Source organism: Ranitomeya imitator, chromosome 8 (assembly GCF_032444005.1).
Source record: "Ranitomeya imitator isolate aRanImi1 chromosome 8, aRanImi1.pri, whole genome shotgun sequence".
NCBI classification, from domain to species: Eukaryota; Metazoa; Chordata; class Amphibia; order Anura; family Dendrobatidae; genus Ranitomeya; species Ranitomeya imitator.
In genome coordinates this window covers 5,145,918-5,165,653 of record NC_091289.1, presented here as the reverse complement: position 1 = coordinate 5,165,653, position 19,736 = coordinate 5,145,918, and the positions used below count along the sequence as shown (strand labels likewise).

The 19,736-nt window shown below is 45.0% G+C and overlaps 1 protein-coding gene across 1 annotated transcript in view; it reads left to right on the top strand.

Moving 5' to 3' along the window:
- DNAH1 (dynein axonemal heavy chain 1) overlaps positions 1 to 19,736 on the top strand; it is a 68,773-nt gene that overhangs the window by 39,900 nt on the left and 9,137 nt on the right. Inside the window, exons 45-64 of the mRNA XM_069736088.1 lie at positions 10,348 to 10,526; positions 10,621 to 10,851; positions 11,028 to 11,224; positions 11,312 to 11,447; positions 11,542 to 11,750; positions 11,828 to 11,999; positions 12,074 to 12,265; positions 12,952 to 13,062; positions 13,146 to 13,331; positions 13,489 to 13,680; positions 13,758 to 13,925; positions 14,425 to 14,616; positions 16,258 to 16,389; positions 16,465 to 16,590; positions 16,755 to 16,874; positions 16,970 to 17,119; positions 18,078 to 18,238; positions 18,453 to 18,678; positions 18,766 to 18,961; positions 19,212 to 19,363. Of these exons, the coding sequence (XP_069592189.1) occupies positions 10,348 to 10,526; positions 10,621 to 10,851; positions 11,028 to 11,224; positions 11,312 to 11,447; positions 11,542 to 11,750; positions 11,828 to 11,999; positions 12,074 to 12,265; positions 12,952 to 13,062; positions 13,146 to 13,331; positions 13,489 to 13,680; positions 13,758 to 13,925; positions 14,425 to 14,616; positions 16,258 to 16,389; positions 16,465 to 16,590; positions 16,755 to 16,874; positions 16,970 to 17,119; positions 18,078 to 18,238; positions 18,453 to 18,678; positions 18,766 to 18,961; positions 19,212 to 19,363 (3,428 nt within the window). The remainder of the gene's footprint in view (positions 1 to 10,347; positions 10,527 to 10,620; positions 10,852 to 11,027; positions 11,225 to 11,311; positions 11,448 to 11,541; positions 11,751 to 11,827; positions 12,000 to 12,073; positions 12,266 to 12,951; positions 13,063 to 13,145; positions 13,332 to 13,488; positions 13,681 to 13,757; positions 13,926 to 14,424; positions 14,617 to 16,257; positions 16,390 to 16,464; positions 16,591 to 16,754; positions 16,875 to 16,969; positions 17,120 to 18,077; positions 18,239 to 18,452; positions 18,679 to 18,765; positions 18,962 to 19,211; positions 19,364 to 19,736) is intronic.

The following is a 19,736-nucleotide window of genomic DNA, read 5'->3' as shown; positions in this document are numbered from 1 at the left end:
TATAGACAAGTGCTCCTCACATACAGATGTGTATATACAGGAGCTCCTCACATACAGATGTGTATATACACGTGCTCCTCACATACAGATGTGTATATACAGGAGCTCCTCACATACAGATGTGTATATACAAGTGCTCCTCACATACAGATGTGTATATACAGGAGCTCCTCACATACAGATGTGTATATACACGTGCTCCTCACATACAGATGTGTATATACAGGTGCTCCTCACATACAGATGTGTATATACACGTGCTCCTCACATACAGATGTGTATATACAAGTGCTCCTCACATACAGATGTGTATATACAGGAGCTCCTCACATACAGATGTGTATATACAGGTGCTCCTCACATACAGATGTGTATATACACGTGCTCCTCACATACAGATGTGTATATACAGGAGCTCCTCACATACAGATGTGTATATACAGGAGCTTCTCACATACAGATGTGTATATACAAGTGCTCCTCACATACAGATGTGTATATACAGGAGCTCCTCACATACAGATGTGTATATACAGGAGCTCCTCACATACAGATGTGTATATACAGGTGCTCCTCACATACAGATGTGTATATACAAGTGCTCCTCACATACAGATGTGTATATACAGGAGCTCCTCACATACAGATGTGTATATACAGGAGCTCCTCACATACAGATGTGTATATACAGGAGCTCCTCACATACAGATGTGTATATACAGGTGCTCCTCACATACAGATGTGTATATACAGGTGCTCCTCACATACAGATGTGTATATACAAAGGCTCCTCACATACAGATGTGTATATACAAGTGCTCCTCACATACAGATGTGTATATACAAGTGCTCCTCACATACAGATGTGTATATAGAGGAGCTCCTCACATACAGATGTGTATATACAGGAGCTCCTCACATACGGATGTGTATATACAAGTGCTCCTCACATACGGATGTGTATATACAAGTGTTCCTCACATACAGATGTGTATATACAGGTGCTCCTCACATACAGATGTGTACTGTATATACAGGAGCTCCTCACATACAGATGTGTATATACAAGTGCTCCTCACATACAGATGTGTATATACAAGTGCTCCTCACATACAGATGTATATATACAGGAGCTTCTCACATACAGATGTGTATATACAAGTGTTCCTCACATACAGATGTGTATATACAAGTGCTCCTCACATACAGATGTGTATATACAAGTGCTCCTCACATACAGATGTGTATATACAAGTGCTCCTCACATACAGATGTGTACTGTATATACAGGAGCTCCTCACATACGGATGTGTATATACAAGTGCTCCTCACATACAGATGTGTACATACAGGAGCTCCTCACATACAGATGTGTATATACAGGTGATCCTCACATACAGATGTGTATATACAAGTGCTCCTCACATACAGATGTGTACTGTATATACAGGAGCTCCTCACATACGGATGTGTATATACAAGTGCTCCTCACATACAGATGTGTATATACAAGTGCTCCTCACATACAGATGTGTATATACAAGTGCTCCTCACATACAGATGTGTACTGTATATACAGGAGCTCCTCACATACGGATGTGTATATACAAGTGCTCCTCACATACAGATGTGTACATACAGGAGCTCCTCACATACAGATGTGTATATACAGGAGCTCCTCACATACAGATGTGTATATACAAGTGCTCCTCACATACAGATGTGTATATACAGGTGCTCCTCACATACAGATGTGTATATACAGGTGCTCCTCACATACAGATGTGTATATACAGGTGCTCCTCACATACAGATGTGTATATACAGGTGCTCCTCACATACAGATGTGTATATACAGGTGCTCCTCACATACAGATGTGTATATACAAGTGCTCCTCACATACAGATGTGTATATACATGTGCTCCTCACATACAGATGTGTATATACAAAGGCTCCTCACATACAGATGTGTATATACAAAGGCTCCTCACATACAGATGTGTATATACAGGTGCTCCTCACATACAGATGTGTATATACAGGTGCTCCTCACATACAGATGTGTATATACAGGTGCTCCTCACATACAGATGTGTATATACAAGTGCTCCTCACATACAGATGTGTATATACAAGTGCTCCTCACATACAGATGTGTATATACAAGTGCTCCTCACATACAGATGTGTATATACAGGAGCTCCTCACATACAGATGTGTATATACAGGAGCTCCTCACATACAGATGTGTACATACATGTGCTCCTCACATACAGATGTGTACATACAAGTGCTCCTCACATACAGATGTGTATATACAAGTGCTCCTCACATACAGATGTGTATATACAAGTGCTCCTCACATGCAGATGTGTATATACAGGAGCTCCTCACATACAGATGTGTATATACAGGTGCTCCTCACATACAGATGTGTATATACAGGTGCTCCTCACATACAGATGTGTATATACAGGAGCTCCTCACATACAGATGTGTATATACAGGAGCTCCTCACATACAGATGTGTATATACAGGAGCTCCTCACATACAGATGTGTATATACAGGAGCTCCTCACATACAGATGTGTATATACAGGAGCTCCTCACATACAGATGTGTATATACAGGTGCTCCTCACATACAGATGTGTATATACAAGTGCTCCTCACATACAGATGTGTATATACAGGAGCTCCTCACATACAGATGTGTATATACAGGAGCTCCTCACATACAGATGTGTATATACAGGAGCTCCTCACATACAGATGTGTATATACAGGTGCTCCTCACATACAGATGTGTATATACAGGTGCTCCTCACATACAGATGTGTATATACAAGTGCTCCTCACATACAGATGTGTATATACAGGAGCTCCTCACATACAGATGTGTATATACAGGAGCTCCTCACATACAGATGTGTATATACAGGAGCTCCTCACATACAGATGTGTATATACAGGAGCTCCTCACATACAGATGTGTATATACAAGTGCTCCTCACATACAGATGTGTATATACAGGAGCTCCTCACATACAGATGTGTATATACAGGTGCTCCTCACATACAGATGTGTATATACACGTGCTCCTCACATACAGATGTGTATATACAGGAGCTCCTCACATACAGATGTGTATATACAGGAGCTTCTCACATACAGATGTGTATATACAGGTGCTCCTCACATACAGATGTGTATATACAAGTGCTCCTCACATACAGATGTGTATATACAAGTGCTCCTCACATACAGATGTGTATATACAAGTGCTCCTCACATACAGATGTGTATAGACAAGTGCTCCTCACATACAGATGTGTATATACAGGAGCTCCTCACATACAGATGTGTATATACACGTGCTCCTCACATACAGATGTGTATATACAGGTGCTCCTCACATACAGATGTGTATATACAGGTGCTCCTCACATACAGATGTGTATATACAAGTGCTCCTCACATACAGATGTGTATATACAGGAGCTCCTCACATACAGATGTGTATATACAGGAGCTCCTCACATACAGATGTGTATATACAAGTGCTCCTCACATACAGATGTGTATATACAAGTGCTCCTCACATACAGATGTGTATATACAGGTGCTCCTCACATACAGATGTGTATATACAGGTGCTCCTCACATACAGATGTGTATATACAGGTGCTCCTCACATACAGATGTGTATATACAGGTGCTCCTCACATACAGATGTGTATATACAAGTGCTCCTCACATACAGATGTGTATATACAGGTGATCCTCACATACAGATGTGTATATACAGGAGCTCCTCGCATACAGATGTGTATATACACGTGCTCCTCGCATACAGATGTGTATATACAAGTGCTCCTCGCATACAGATGTGTATATACAAGTGTTCCTCGCATACAGATGTGTATATACAAGTGCTCCTCGCATACAGATGTGTATATACAAGTGCTCCTCGCATACAGATGTGTATATACAAGTGCTCCTCGCATACAGATGTGTATATACAAGTGCTCCTCGCATACAGATGTGTATATACAGGAGCTCTTCGCATACAGATGTGTATATACAGGAGCTCCTCGCATACAGATGTGTATATACAGGTGCTCCTCGCATACAGATGTGTATATACAGGTGCTCCTCGCATACAGATGTGTATATACAGGTGTTCCTCGCATACAGATGTGTATATACAGGTGATCCTCACATACAGATGTGTATATACAGGTGATCCTCACATACAGATGTGTATATACAGGTGCTCCTCACATACAGATGTGTATATACAGGTGTTCCTCACATACAGATGTGTATATACAGGTGTTCCTCACATACAGATGTGTATATACAAGTGCTCCTCACATACAGATGTGTATATACAAGTGCTCCTCACATACAGATGTGTATATACAGGAGCTCCTCACATACAGATGTGTATATACATGTGCTCCTCACATGCAGATGTGTATATACATGTGCTCCTCACATGCAGATGTGTATATACAGGTGCTCCTCACATACAGATGTGTATATACAGGTGCTCCTCACATACAGATGTGTATATACAGGTGCTCCTCACATACAGATGTGTATATACAGGTGCTCCTCACATACAGATGTGTATATACAGGTGCTCCTCACATACAGATGTGTATATACAGGAGCTCCTCACATACAGATGTGTATATACAGGAGCTCCTCACATACAGATGTGTATATACAGGAGCTCCTCACATACAGATGTGTATATACAGGAGCTTCTCACATACAGATGTGTATATACAGGAGCTCCTCACATACAGATGTGTATATACAGGAGCTCCTCACATGCAGATGTGTATATACATGTGCTCCTCACATGCAGATGTGTATATACAGGAGCTCCTCACATACAGATGTGTATATACAGGTGCTCCTCACATACAGATGTGTATATACAGGTGCTCCTCACATACAGATGTGTATATACAGGTGCTCCTCACATACAGATGTGTATATACAAGTGCTCCTCACATACAGATGTGTATATACAGGAGCTCCTCACATACAGATGTGTATATACAGGAGCTCCTCACATACAGATGTGTATATACAGGAGCTCCTCACATACAGATGTGTATATACAGGAGCTCCTCACATACAGATGTGTATATACAGGTGCTCCTCACATACAGATGTGTATATACAAGTGCTCCTCACATACAGATGTGTATATACAGGAGCTCCTCACATACAGATGTGTATATACAGGAGCTCCTCACATACAGATGTGTATATACAGGTGCTCCTCACATACAGATGTGTATATACAGGAGCTCCTCACATACAGATGTGTATATACAGGAGCTGCTCACATACAGATGTGTATATACAGGTGATCCTCACATACAGATGTGTATATACAGGAGCTCCTCACATACAGATGTGTATATACAAAGGCTCCTCACATACAGATGTGTATATACAAAGGCTCCTCACATACAGATGTGTATATACAGGAGCTCCTCACATACAGATGTGTATATACAGGTGCTCCTCACATACAGATGTGTATATACAGGTGCTCCTCACATACAGATGTGTATATACAAAGGCTCCTCACATACAGATGTGTATATACAAGTGCTCCTCACATACAGATGTGTATATAGAGGAGCTCCTCACATACAGATGTGTATATACAAGTGCTCCTCACATACAGATGTGTATATACAGGAGCTCCTCACATACAGATGTGTATATACAAGTGCTCCTCACATACGGATGTGTATATACAAGTGTTCCTCACATACAGATGTGTATATACAGGTGCTCCTCACATACAGATGTGTACTGTATATACAGGAGCTCCTCACATACAGATGTGTATATACAAGTGCTCCTCACATACAGATGTGTATATACAAGTGCTCCTCACATACAGATGTGTATATAGAGGAGCTCCTCACATACAGATGTGTATATACAAGTGCTCCTCACATACAGATGTGTATATACAGGTGCTCCTCACATACAGATGTGTACTGTATATACAGGAGCTCCTCACATACAGATGTGTATATACAAGTGCTCCTCACATACGGATGTGTATATACAAGTGTTCCTCACATACAGATGTGTATATACAGGTGCTCCTCACATACAGATGTGTACTGTATATACAGGAGCTCCTCACATACAGATGTGTATATACAAGTGCTCCTCACATACAGATGTGTATATACAAGTGCTCCTCACATACAGATGTATATATACAGGAGCTTCTCACATACAGATGTGTATATACAAGTGTTCCTCACATACAGATGTGTATATACAAGTGCTCCTCACATACAGATGTGTATATACAAGTGCTCCTCACATACAGATGTGTATATACAAGTGCTCCTCACATACAGATGTGTACTGTATATACAGGAGCTCCTCACATACGGATGTGTATATACAAGTGCTCCTCACATACAGATGTGTACATACAGGAGCTCCTCACATACAGATGTGTATATACAGGTGATCCTCACATACAGATGTGTATATACAAGTGCTCCTCACATACAGATGTGTATATACAGGAGCTCCTCACATACAGATGTGTATATACAAGTGCTCCTCACATACAGATGTGTATATACAGGTGCTCCTCACATACAGATGTGTATATACAGGTGCTCCTCACATACAGATGTGTATATACAGGTGCTCCTCACATACAGATGTGTATATACAGGTGCTCCTCACATACAGATGTGTATATACAGGTGCTCCTCACATACAGATGTGTATATACAAGTGCTCCTCACATACAGATGTGTATATACATGTGCTCCTCACATACAGATGTGTATATACAAAGGCTCCTCACATACAGATGTGTATATACAAAGGCTCCTCACATACAGATGTGTATATACAGGTGCTCCTCACATACAGATGTGTATATACAGGTGCTCCTCACATACAGATGTGTATATACAAAGGCTCCTCACATACAGATGTGTATATACAAGTGCTCCTCACATACAGATGTGTATATAGAGGAGCTCCTCACATACAGATGTGTATATACAAGTGCTCCTCACATACAGATGTGTATATACAGGTGCTCCTCACATACAGATGTGTACTGTATATACAGGAGCTCCTCACATACAGATGTGTATATACAAGTGCTCCTCACATACAGATGTGTATATACATGTGCTCCTCACATACAGATGTGTATATACAAAGGCTCCTCACATACAGATGTGTATATACAAAGGCTCCTCACATACAGATGTGTATATACAGGTGCTCCTCACATACAGATGTGTATATACAGGTGCTCCTCACATACAGATGTGTATATACAGGTGCTCCTCACATACAGATGTGTATATACAAGTGCTCCTCACATACAGATGTGTATATACAAGTGCTCCTCACATACAGATGTGTATATACAAGTGCTCCTCACATACAGATGTGTATATACAGGAGCTCCTCACATACAGATGTGTATATACAGGTGCTCCTCACATACAGATGTGTATATACAGGAGCTCCTCACATACAGATGTGTATATACATGTGCTCCTCACATACAGATGTGTATATACAAGTGCTCCTCACATACAGATGTGTACATACAGGAGCTCCTCACATACAGATGTGTACATACATGTGCTCCTCACATACAGATGTGTATATACAAGTGCTCCTCACATACAGATGTGTATATACAAGTGCTCCTCACATACAGATGTGTATATACAAGTGCTCCTCACATGCAGATGTGTATATACAGGAGCTCCTCACATACAGATGTGTATATACAGGTGCTCCTCACATACAGATGTGTATATACAGGTGCTCCTCACATACAGATGTGTATATACAGGAGCTCCTCACATACAGATGTGTATATACAGGAGCTCCTCACATACAGATGTGTATATACAGGTGCTCCTCACATACAGATGTGTATATACATGTGCTCCTCACATACAGATGTGTATATACAGGAGCTCCTCACATACAGATGTGTATATACAAGTGCTCCTCACATACAGATGTGTATATACATGTGCTCCTCACATACAGATGTGTATATACAAGTGCTCCTCACATACAGATGTGTATATACAAGTGCTCCTCACATACAGATGTGTATATACAAGTGCTCCTCACATACAGATGTGTATATACAAGTGCTCCTCACATACAGATGTGTATATACAGGAGCTCCTCACATACAGATGTGTATATACAGGAGCTTCTCACATACAGATGTGTATATACAGGAGCTCCTCACATACAGATGTGTATATACAGGAGCTCCTCACATACAGATGTGTATATACAGGAGCTCCTCACATACAGATGTGTATATACAGGAGCTCCTCACATACAGATGTGTATATACAAGTGCTCCTCACATACAGATGTGTATATACAGGAGCTCCTCACAGATGTGTATATACAGGAGCTCCTCACATACAGATGTGTATATACAAGTGCTCCTCACATACAGATGTGTATATACATGTGCTCCTCACATACAGATGTGTATATACAGGAGCTTCTCACATACAGATGTGTATATACAGGAGCTCCTCACATACAGATGTGTATATACAGGAGCTCCTCACAGATGTGTATATACAGGAGCTCCTCACATACAGATGTGTATATACAGGAGCTCCTCACATACAGATGTGTATATACAGGAGCTCCTCACATACAGATGTGTATATACAAGTGCTCCTCACATACAGATGTGTATATACATGTGCTCCTCACATACAGATGTGTATATACATGTGCTCCTCACATACAGATGTGTATATACATGTGCTCCTCACATACAGATGTGTATATACAGGAGCTCCTCACATACAGATGTGTATATACAGGAGCTCCTCACATACAGATGTGTATATACAGGAGCTCCTCACATACAGATGTGTATATACAGGTGCTCCTCACATACAGATGTGTATATACAGGAGCTCCTCACATACAGATGTGTATATACAGGAGCTCCTCACATACAGATGTGTATATACATGTGCTCCTCACATGCAGATGTGTATATACAGGAGCTCCTCACATACAGATGTGTATATACAAGTGCTCCTCACATACAGATGTGTATATACAGGAGCTCCTCACATACAGATGTGTATATACAGGAGCTCCTCACATACAGATGTGTATATACAGGAGCTCCTCACATACAGATGTGTATATACAGGAGCTCCTCACATACAGATGTGTATATACATGTGCTCCTCACATGCAGATGTGTATATACAGGAGCTCCTCACATACAGATGTGTATATACAAGTGCTCCTCACATACAGATGTGTATATACAGGAGCTCCTCACATACAGATGTGTATATACAGGAGCTCCTCACATACAGATGTGTATATACAGGAGCTCCTCACATACAGATGTGTATATACAAGTGCTCCTCACATACAGATGTGTATATACAGGAGCTCCTCACATACAGATGTGTATATACAAAGGCTCCTCACATACAGATGTGTATATACAGGAGCTCCTCACATACAGATGTGTATATACAGGAGCTCCTCACATACAGATGTGTATATACATGTGCTCCTCACATACAGATGTGTATATACAGGAGCTCCTCACATACAGATGTGTATATACAGGAGCTCCTCACATACAGATGTGTATATACAGGAGCTCCTCACATACAGATGTGTATATACATGTGCTCCTCACATACAGATGTGTATATACATGTGCTCCTCACATACAGATGTGTATATACAGGAGCTCCTCACATACAGATGTGTATATACATGTGCTCCTCACATACAGATGTGTATATACAGGAGCTCCTCACATACAGATGTGTATATACAGGAGCTTCTCACAAACTTAGAATATCTCCAAAAAGTGATTTTATTTCAGTTCATCAATATAAAAAGTGAATCTCTTATATTCTATAGTCATTACACAGAGTGATCTATTTCCCGTGTTTATTTCTGTTAATGTTGATGATTATTAGACGTTTGTAGGGTTGTGTAGGAGAACGTGCAGATTACTGAGCATTTCCCATTTTCTAGTTGGATTACTTGGAGACAGAAGTTACAAGGAAGCAGTCAGTAAGTCAGAAGAAAGTGCTTGACAGACAGGTCAGATGAAATGTAAAGGCAGAAAGTAGACCGAGCTTGTGCTGTATCTGTGTAGGTGTCTGTGCTGTCCTGGTTCTGAATCTGTCTAGTCCTCCGCTCATGTTGTGTCTCGATGAATCTCTCAGGAGGAACCTTCATCTGTATCATTTGTCTTTCTTTCTGTCCTTGCAGCGGGGGCCCCGGCGGTCCGGCATCTCTCGGAGCAGCTGGTGGAGGCGACCATTAAAGTGTACAACACAATCACATCACAGCTGCTCCCCACCCCCGCCAAGTCTCACTACACCTTCAATCTACGCGACCTGTCCAAGGTTTTCCAAGGCATATTGATGGCTGAACCAGCAAAAATGGAGGTGAGCATCCGTGGGAAGGTACCACAAGGGCGATACAACCATTGTTCGTGGTACTGAAGGTCATTAATTCGTCTCCCTCTGTTCACTTTCGTAGGACCAGATCTGCCTGCTGAAGTTGTGGTACCATGAATCGTGCCGGGTCTTCCAGGACCGGCTGGTGAACGATGAGGACCGGAGATGGTTTGATGACCTCATGAAGGGAAGGATGCAGGAATTTGGGGCCACCTTCGAGGAGGTGATACCGCAGCAGCCGGTGCTGTTCGGGGACTTTATGACCTCTGGAACGGACTCCAAATATTATCAGCTCATTGAGGACCGGGAAAAGGTAGGAAAAAGGCTCCTAGCCATAAATTGGCGATTGTCTGTGCTCTGCTTTTCCAGAGCTGAGGATTTGCATCCTTCAATTCTTGTTTTAGAAGATCACGGCCCCCCATCTGCCTGTAGCGTTGCCCACCTTTAACGTCTCTGTTCCCGAGTATTCAGCTCTGTGTTTCCCACCAGCTCCTTCATGTCCTGGCGGATTACATGGAAGATTATAATCAGATCAACACCGCAAAGATGAAGCTGGTGCTTTTCCTGGACGCCATTCAGCACATTTGCCGGATCAGTCGTGTCCTGCGCCAACCACTCGGCAACGCCCTGCTGCTCGGCGTTGGGGGAAGTGGGAGACAGTCCCTGACCAGACTGGCCAGTCACATGTAAGGACCCTCTGAGAACTCCGTCCTGGTTTATCGACACCATCTTCTCCTGACGATTTACCTCTGTCTGACCCGATGTCTTTCCAGGGCGGAATATGAATGTTTCCAGATCGAATTGTCCAAAAACTATGGAATTCCGGAGTGGAGAGAAGATATAAAGGGGATTCTGCTGAAAGCCGGGCTGCAGAACACTCCCATCACTTTCCTCTTCACTGACACCCAGGTTGGGCCGTCACCATCTTTTCAGTGTGGTTTTGAGATTTATTTCGCTGCAGTTTTCCAATATTTTCCTCTTCAAATAATCTTCTCTCTTTAAGATCAAGAACGAGTCTTTCCTTGAAGACATTAACAACATCCTGAATTCAGGGGACGTCCCGAACCTGTATGGACCCGAGGAGCAGGATCAGATTGTCTCGGTCATGAAGCCTGTGGTACAAGACATGGGGCAGCAGCCAACCAAAGCCAACCTAATGGCGGCCTACACACGACGGGTGAGGGGCAACATCCACACGGTGCTCTGCATGAGGTATGTGTCCCGGACACTTCCCGTACCGGAGCGACGTGAGCATTGGGGGATGCCTCATCATCGCTCCTCTCTCACAGTCCGATAGGGGAGGTCTTCCGCTCCCGTCTGAGGCAGTTCCCATCCTTAGTGACCTGCTGCACCATTGATTGGTTTGACGAATGGCCGGCAGAAGCTTTGCAGTCAGTGGCCTCTTCATTCCTGATGGATATTCCAGAGCTCGAGTCCAGAGACTCCGTGGTCCAAGGCATGGTAGGTTGGAGACACCAGACATTCCCTTCATCTTGCAGCCACTGTCCATAATCCTGTGCAACCTCCGGCTGCAGATCCAGATGTGTGTGGAGATGCATCAGTCCGTGGCTGTCAAGTCCAAGCAATACCTGGCGGAGCTCTCCCGGCATAATTACATCACACCCAAGAGTTACCTGGAGCTGCTGGGTATATATTCCAGTCTGATCGGCAAGAAACTGATGGAGATCAAGACGGCCAAGGAAAGGATGAAGAGCGGGCTAGATAAGGTGAGGACGAGGGTCCCGCACATGACGGATCTACAAGGGTCGCTGTCTCCTTCCATCTATTGTATGTCTTTTCATTCCTCAATGATCTCTATATTTTTATTCCCAATACTGCACCTCATCGGTTTAAGATTTTATATCGGCCACATGTGGGGACTTGTCGCCAACATTTATGGATGACGATGAGGTCTCCTCCATTAGAAATAAACCCGTCTCTATTGTGGATAAAACTCCCCTAATTTCTCTTGCAACAAGGCTGAGGATAAAGAAGACCCCCATCTACAGACAGCTCTTACGGGGTCTTGCCTCTTGTTGCAAGGCTCAATAATCGGTGATGCGTTGAGTTATGGGGTCGCTGCTTCTCGTAGGTTGCTTTGTGGCTTCTGGAAGAAAGATACATTACATGATGTCCCATAAGACTCCTTCTGCCAGATGGTGGTCTCCAGACGGAGGGGCTTTACCGCTTGTTCTCTAGATTCCATTGGTGACACAGGACTATACTCTTCCAATATGGAGGGATTCGGATGCCTCGGTCCGCACCTCCCCGCTCTGTTTTTGGCCATTCTGCGCTCACGCACCTGACATGACAATCGTGACGTTGTCTACATCCAGGGCTCGCTGGATCACTGCTCCGTCCGAGTCATGGAGCAGGCTGACTTGTCTTCTCATTCTTGCTCCGATTTTCTCAGCTCCTTCACACGGCCGAGGATGTAGCCAAGATGCAAGAGGAATTGGAGACGATGCGGCCATTGCTGGAGGAGGCGGCACAAGACACTGTCACCACTATGCAGAAAATCCAGGTAAAGCAATCTCTCTTGTTTCTCGAAGCATTTTTTTTTTATTTTTTGCTTCCATCTCACTAAAATCAGGAATTTTCTTCCAGGAAGACACTGTAGTAGCCGAAGCCACCAGGACCTCAGTGCAGGTGGAGGAAGCCAAGGCTACAGAGAAGGCCGGCAAAGCCCAGGAGATAGCAGACGATGCCCAGAAGGACCTGGATGAGGCTCTGCCAGCCCTGGACGCCGCTCTCGCCAGCCTGAAGTCTCTTAATAAGAATGATGTCACCGAGGTGGGTGAAGCGCGCTGGTCGTGTGCGCCCGTCTCCGGGGCAGATGAGGAGGCACACGAGCGTGATGACAAGTTGCAATGTAATGGCACAAAGCAGCAAAGTGCAGAAATGCATCGTTCCAGGCACTAAATCTGTATGTGGGACCCTCCACCATCAGGTCCGGGCCATGCAGCGCCCCCCAGTGGGAGTAAAACTCGTGATTGAAGCCGTCTGCATAATGAAAGGCGTCAGACCAAAGAAAGTGGCCGGAGAGAAACCTGGTAGCAGAGTAGATGACTACTGGGAGCCGGGGAAAGGTCTTCTGCAAGACCCCGGAAAGTTTCTGGAGGGGCTGTTCAAGTTTGACAAGGTAATAATCAGTCATACGATCACCCAAAAGGTCGAAGAGCAGAATCCCTGATCTCACGGTCGCTCGTCTGTCCTCAGGATAATATCCCAGACACCGTTATCAAAGCCATACAGCCATACATCGATAACGAGGAGTTTCAGCCGGAGGCCATCGCCAGGGTGTCAAAGGCCTGTACCTCCATCTGCCAATGGGTGCGGGCCATGCATAAATATCACTTTGTGGCAAAAGGCGTGGAGCCCAAAAGAGTGAGTACGAGGAGCCATGGTCGGTACAAGCCTTATTCTGTGTATGGGGGTGATTGGCCTGCTCTTACTGTCAGGAATCCTTTCCATCTGTGAAGATTAAAGGTAAATCCCCACGGGACAGTAAAGTCTGATACTAATTCTCCGGCTGTACAATCGCTTCTCTACATTGAAAGGTGGGAAATCTGCAGAAACGACGGCTGCACCGCAGATCATTGCCGAGATATTGGATAAGCTCTGTTAATCCTGTATTCTGCTGTGGATTTTCCACCCTCAGATCCACACAGAGTATCTGCAGCCTTTCCCAACTGTGTAGACAGGCACATAATCTGCAGCATTGGAAGGATTCTCTGCAGTAACAGCTGAAACAGATTCACAGAGGGAGTTGGGGAACTGCCCAAATGGCAGCCCTCTTTTTGTGATCCCCTGATCATGTTAACAGCACCTGGCGGTAATTTCCGTCACTTGGTCGCATTACCACATATGTGACTGTTTTCTGCAGCAAGCGCTAAAAGAGGCTCAGGAAGATTTAGCCGAGACCCAGAAAATCCTGGATGAAGCCAAAGCTCGACTGAACGAGGTGGAGGAGGGGATCGCAACGTTACAGGCAAAGTACCGGGACTGCGTGTCCAAGAAGGAAGAGCTGGAACAGAAATGTGACCAGTGTGAACAGAAGCTGATCCGTGCTGATAAGGTAGATGACACCAGTGCTCCCACCACGTACATGTGCCTCGTTCACGGCCATGATAGCGATCCTTCATCCATCTGTTTCCCTTCTCGTAGTTGATCCCATCTCTCATCCATCTGACGTTTTCCTTTCTCATAGTTGATTCCATCTCACATTCATCTGACGGTCTCCTTTCTCATAGTTGATTCCATCTCATATCCATCTGACAGTCTCCTTTCTTGTAGTTGATCCCATCTCTCATCCATCTGACTGTTTCCCTTCTCGTAGTTGATCCAATCTCTCATCCATCCATCCGACATTTTCCTTTCTCATAGTTGATCCCATCTCTCATCCATCTGACGGTCTCCTTTCTCATAGTTGATTCCATCTCTCATCCATCTGACGGTCTCCTTTCTCATAGTTGATTCCATCTCTCATCCATCTGACGGTCTCCTTTCTCATAGTTGATTCCATCTCATATCCATCTGACAGTCTCTTTTCTCGTAGTTGATCCCATCTCTCATCCATCTGACGGTCTCCTTTCTCATAGTTGATTCCATCTCATATCCATCTGACGGTCTCCTTTCTTGTAGTTGATCCCATCTCTCATCCATCTGACGTTTTCCTTTCTCATAGTTGATTCCATCTCTCGTCCATCTGACGGTCTCCTTTCTCATAGTTGATCCCATCTCTCATCCATCTGACTTTTTCCTTTCTCATAGTTGATCCCATCTCTCATCCATCTGAGTGTTTCCTTTCTTGTAGTTGATCCCATCTCTCATCCATCTGAGTGTTTCCTTTCTCATAGTTGATCCCATCTCTCATCAATCTGACATTTTCCTTTCTCATAGTTGATCCCATCTCTCATCCATCTGACTTTTTCCTTTCTCATAGTTGATCCCATCTCTCATCAATCTGACATTTTCCTTTCTCATAGTTGATCCCATCTCTCATCCATCTGACTTTTTCCTTTCTCATAGTTGATCCCATCTCTCATCCATCTGAGTGTTTCCTTTCTCATAGTTGATCCCATCTCTCATCCATCTGAGTGTTTCCTTTCTTGTAGTTGATCCCATCTCTCATCCATCTGAGTGTTTCCTTTCTCATAGTTGATCCCATCTCTCATCCATCTGACGGTCTCCTTTCTCATAGTTGATTCCATCTCGCATCCATCTGACAGTCTCCTTTCTCGTAGTTGATCCCATCTCTCATCCATCTGACGGTCTCCTTTCTCATAGTTGATTCCATCTCATATCCATCTGACGGTCTCCTTTCTTGTAGTTGATCCCATCTCTCATCCATCTGACGTTTTCCTTTCTCATAGTTGATTCCATCTCTCGTCCATCTGACTGTCTCCTTTCTCATAGTTGATCCCATCTCTCATCCATCTGACTTTTTCCTTTCTCATAGTTGATCCCATCTCTCATCCATCTGAGTGTTTCCTTTCTTGTAGTTGATCCCATCTCTCATCCATCTGAGTGTTTCCTTTCTCATAGTTGATCCCATCTCTCATCAATCTGACATTTTCCTTTCTCATAGCTGATCCCATCTCTCATCCATCTGACTTTTTCCTTTCTCATAGTTGATCCCATCTCTCATCCATCTGACGGTCTCCTTTCTCATGGTTGATTCCATCTCGCATTCATCTGACGGTCTCCTTTCTTGTAGTTGATCACTGGCCTGGCTGACGAGCGGCAGCGCTGGCAGGATACGGTCCTAAATCTGGAGAAGCTGCTGGTGAATGTTACAGGGGATCTGCTGCTCTGTGCCGGCTTCCTGGCTTATCTAGGACCATTCACGGTGAGGATCTGGATTGATCTTACTGTTGTCTCTCATGCTTTGCACCTCATTGATCAATGTCCTGTGGCCCCCCAGGGACATTACCGGACCACTCTGTTTGAGCAGTGGACTAAGAAGCTGAGGGATCTGGAGGTGCCGTGCACGCAGGAGCCATCGCTCATCGTGACACTTGGGGACCCTGTGAAAATCCGCTCCTGGCAGGTGAGATGTGATGTGAACAATGGTGCTCCGATGTTTCCTGACCCTGCTGAGCCGGCCGATGGCTGCGGAGGCCGCTGGACGCCTCATTTTCTGCTGTATCTGCTCCACATGGGAACGGAAGGAGCTTCTGTGTTATCGTATCACTGTAAATCCCCCCATTGTAGATTGCAGGACTCCCGAACGACGCGCTGTCGGTGGAGAACGGAGTGATAACTCAGTATTCCCAGCGCTGGTGTCATTTCATCGACCCCCAAGGTCAGGCCAACCGGTGGATCAAGAACTTGGTGAGTTGTCCCAAGGTGAACGTGGAAACCAGTCAGTGATCCTAATCCACAGCGCGTGGTACGGATATATCCATCTCACCGTTACCTCTCCCCAGGAGAAAGACCACGGCCTGGACGTGGTGAAGCTCAGCGACCGCGACTTTCTGCGTAGCTTGGAAAATGCCATCCGCTTCGGGAAGCCGTTCCTGCTGGAGAATGTAGGAGAAGAGCTGGATCCTGCGCTGGAGCCCGTGCTGCTGAAACAGGTGACCCGCGGGTAGAGTCACTGAGAAAAGGTGGTGCCCAAATCTCTGCTGTACACTGCGTAATACACATGAAGCAGGGATTTTACAGGAAAAGGTGCAAAACAGCGTAACGTAACGGCTTAATGAATCATCATAATGTAACGGCGTGACGTAAGTGTAACATATTGGCGTGACATATGGGTGTAATGTATCGGTGTAATGTATCAACATGACTTATTTGTGTAACATCAGTGTAATGTATCGACGTAACGTATCGGCTTAATGCATCGTCATAATGTAACGGCGTGACATATAGGTGTAACGTACCAGTGTAACATACAGGTGTAACATATGGACGTGACATACGGGTGTAATGTATTGGCGTAACATATCGTATAATGTATCGATGTAATGTATCAACATGACATATTGGCGTAACGTATCGGTATAATGTATCAACATGACATTGGCGTAACATTGGTGTAATGTATCGACGTAACGTATCGGTATAATGTATCGACATGACATATTGGTGTAATTTATTGATGTGACGTATCGGTGTAACGTATATATGTAACTTATATCTCGCAAGGGTTGGAGTAAGACAGTATCTGACATGTTCATTGAGGTCCAGTAATCTTGCACACCGCGTGCGTCTCATCATCCTCCTCCTCCTTCCTGCTTCTCTTCCTCCTCCTTCTTGACTGCAGCCGCTCAGCGACTGACAGCTTAATGCCAGCCGGTCATTTAATGGCCCATGTAATGTATACAGGCAATGAATTTCCTCGGCAGCACATTCCGCTTCCACCGGATAATGTGCTGCTGACAACGATGCACAAACATCATCAAACTCGACGATCATAGCTGCCGAGACGACCTGATTGTCGTCCCTTCTATTATCGTAACATAAAAGATGGCCTGACGTGTCTGATCTGTGACTGCCGCCCTTTCATCTTCTCATCCTCCCTCCATATCGCAGACGTACAAGCAGCAGGGGAGCACCGTCCTACGCCTGGGCGACGCCGTCATCCCATATCATGATGACTTCAGGATGTACATCACAACCAAACTGCCAAACCCCCATTATCCCCCAGAAATCTGCACCAAAGTCACGCTCATCAACTTCACGCTTTCTCCCAGGTAAAGAGCGTTTGCTAAAATATCTGTACGGACGGGTGGAAAAATGGGCCGCCATCACCAGTGCCCTGTGTGCGAGTGCCAGCAGCGGTGGGCTCTCGCCCATCAGCCTGGCTGCTAGACATATGGAGGGATACCTATAGACATGTCTGACTGGTGTGTGATCACTGATCGAGTCTCTGCTCTCCCAACTCCATCCCTGGTAATCTCCCTCTAGTGGCCTGGAGGACCAGCTCCTTGGACAGGTTGTGGCCGAAGAACGTCCAGATTTGGAAGAAGCCAAGAATCAGTTAATTCTGTCTAATGCTAAAATGCGCCAGGAACTTAAGGAAATTGAGGACCAGATCCTGATGCGTCTCAGCTCCTCGCAAGGAAACCCAGTGGATGATGTGGATCTGATCAAAGTGCTGGAGGCTTCGAAAGTGAAAGCTGGAGAGATCAAGGTGAGTGATCAGCAGATCGCTGGGATCACGCTCATCACCAGACATCATTCGATTACTTTTTCTGTGAATTTCTTCTATTCCGCACAGGCAAAAGTACAGGTGGCGGAGCAGACAGAAAAAGACATCGACATCACGCGGCGGCAGTACGTGCCAGTAGCCGTGAGGACGCAGATCCTGTTCTTCTGTGTCTCGGATCTGTCCAATGTGGACCCCATGTATCAGTACTCGCTGGAGTGGTTCCTGGGGATCTTCTCTGCTGCTATCGCCAATTCTGAGAGAGCAGGTAATCCCCCGAAGTCTGTGTCTTCATCCCCTCTCACTAACAACTGGACCCGATTACCGAGCGATTATGGTAAACATGGCTGCATGGCTCAGATCTGCTGCGTCTGTTCAATGGCTCCAAAGTCCCCGGATAGCTTCTGCCCATGCCGGCCTTCAGGAACCAGTCACCATGCGGCATCTCGTCACGCTGTGCACGCTCTGCATGTTATCAGTGGATCCAGGCGACCCGTAATCGTCATTTTCTCCTTCAGAAACGGTGGAGAAAAGAATCGACAACATCAACACGTTCTTCACCTTCAGTCTCTACAGCAACGTCTGTCGCAGTCTCTTCGAAAAGCACAAGCTGATGTTCTCCTTCCTGCTGTGTGTGCGGATCCTCATGAACGAAGGACTTATCAATATGGTAAGGACGCCATCGTGGATGTCAGGGCACCCTCATGGATGTCAGGGTGCCATCTTGGATGTCAAGGCGCCCTCATGGATGTCAGGGTGCCATCCTCTATGTCAGGGTGTTATCCTCAGCGTCAGGGCGCCATCCACAATGTCAGGGCATTATCCTCAGCGTCCTGGCGCCATCCTCGATGTCAGGGTGTTATCCTCAGCGTCAGGGCGCCATCTTCAATGTCAGGGCATTATCCTCAGCGTCAGGGCGCCATCCTCGGTGTCAGGGCGTTATCCTCAGCGTCAGGGCGCCATCCTCGGTGTCAGGGCGTTATCCTCAGCGTCAGTGTGCCATCCTCGATGTCAGGGCTTTATCCTCAGCATCACGACACCAT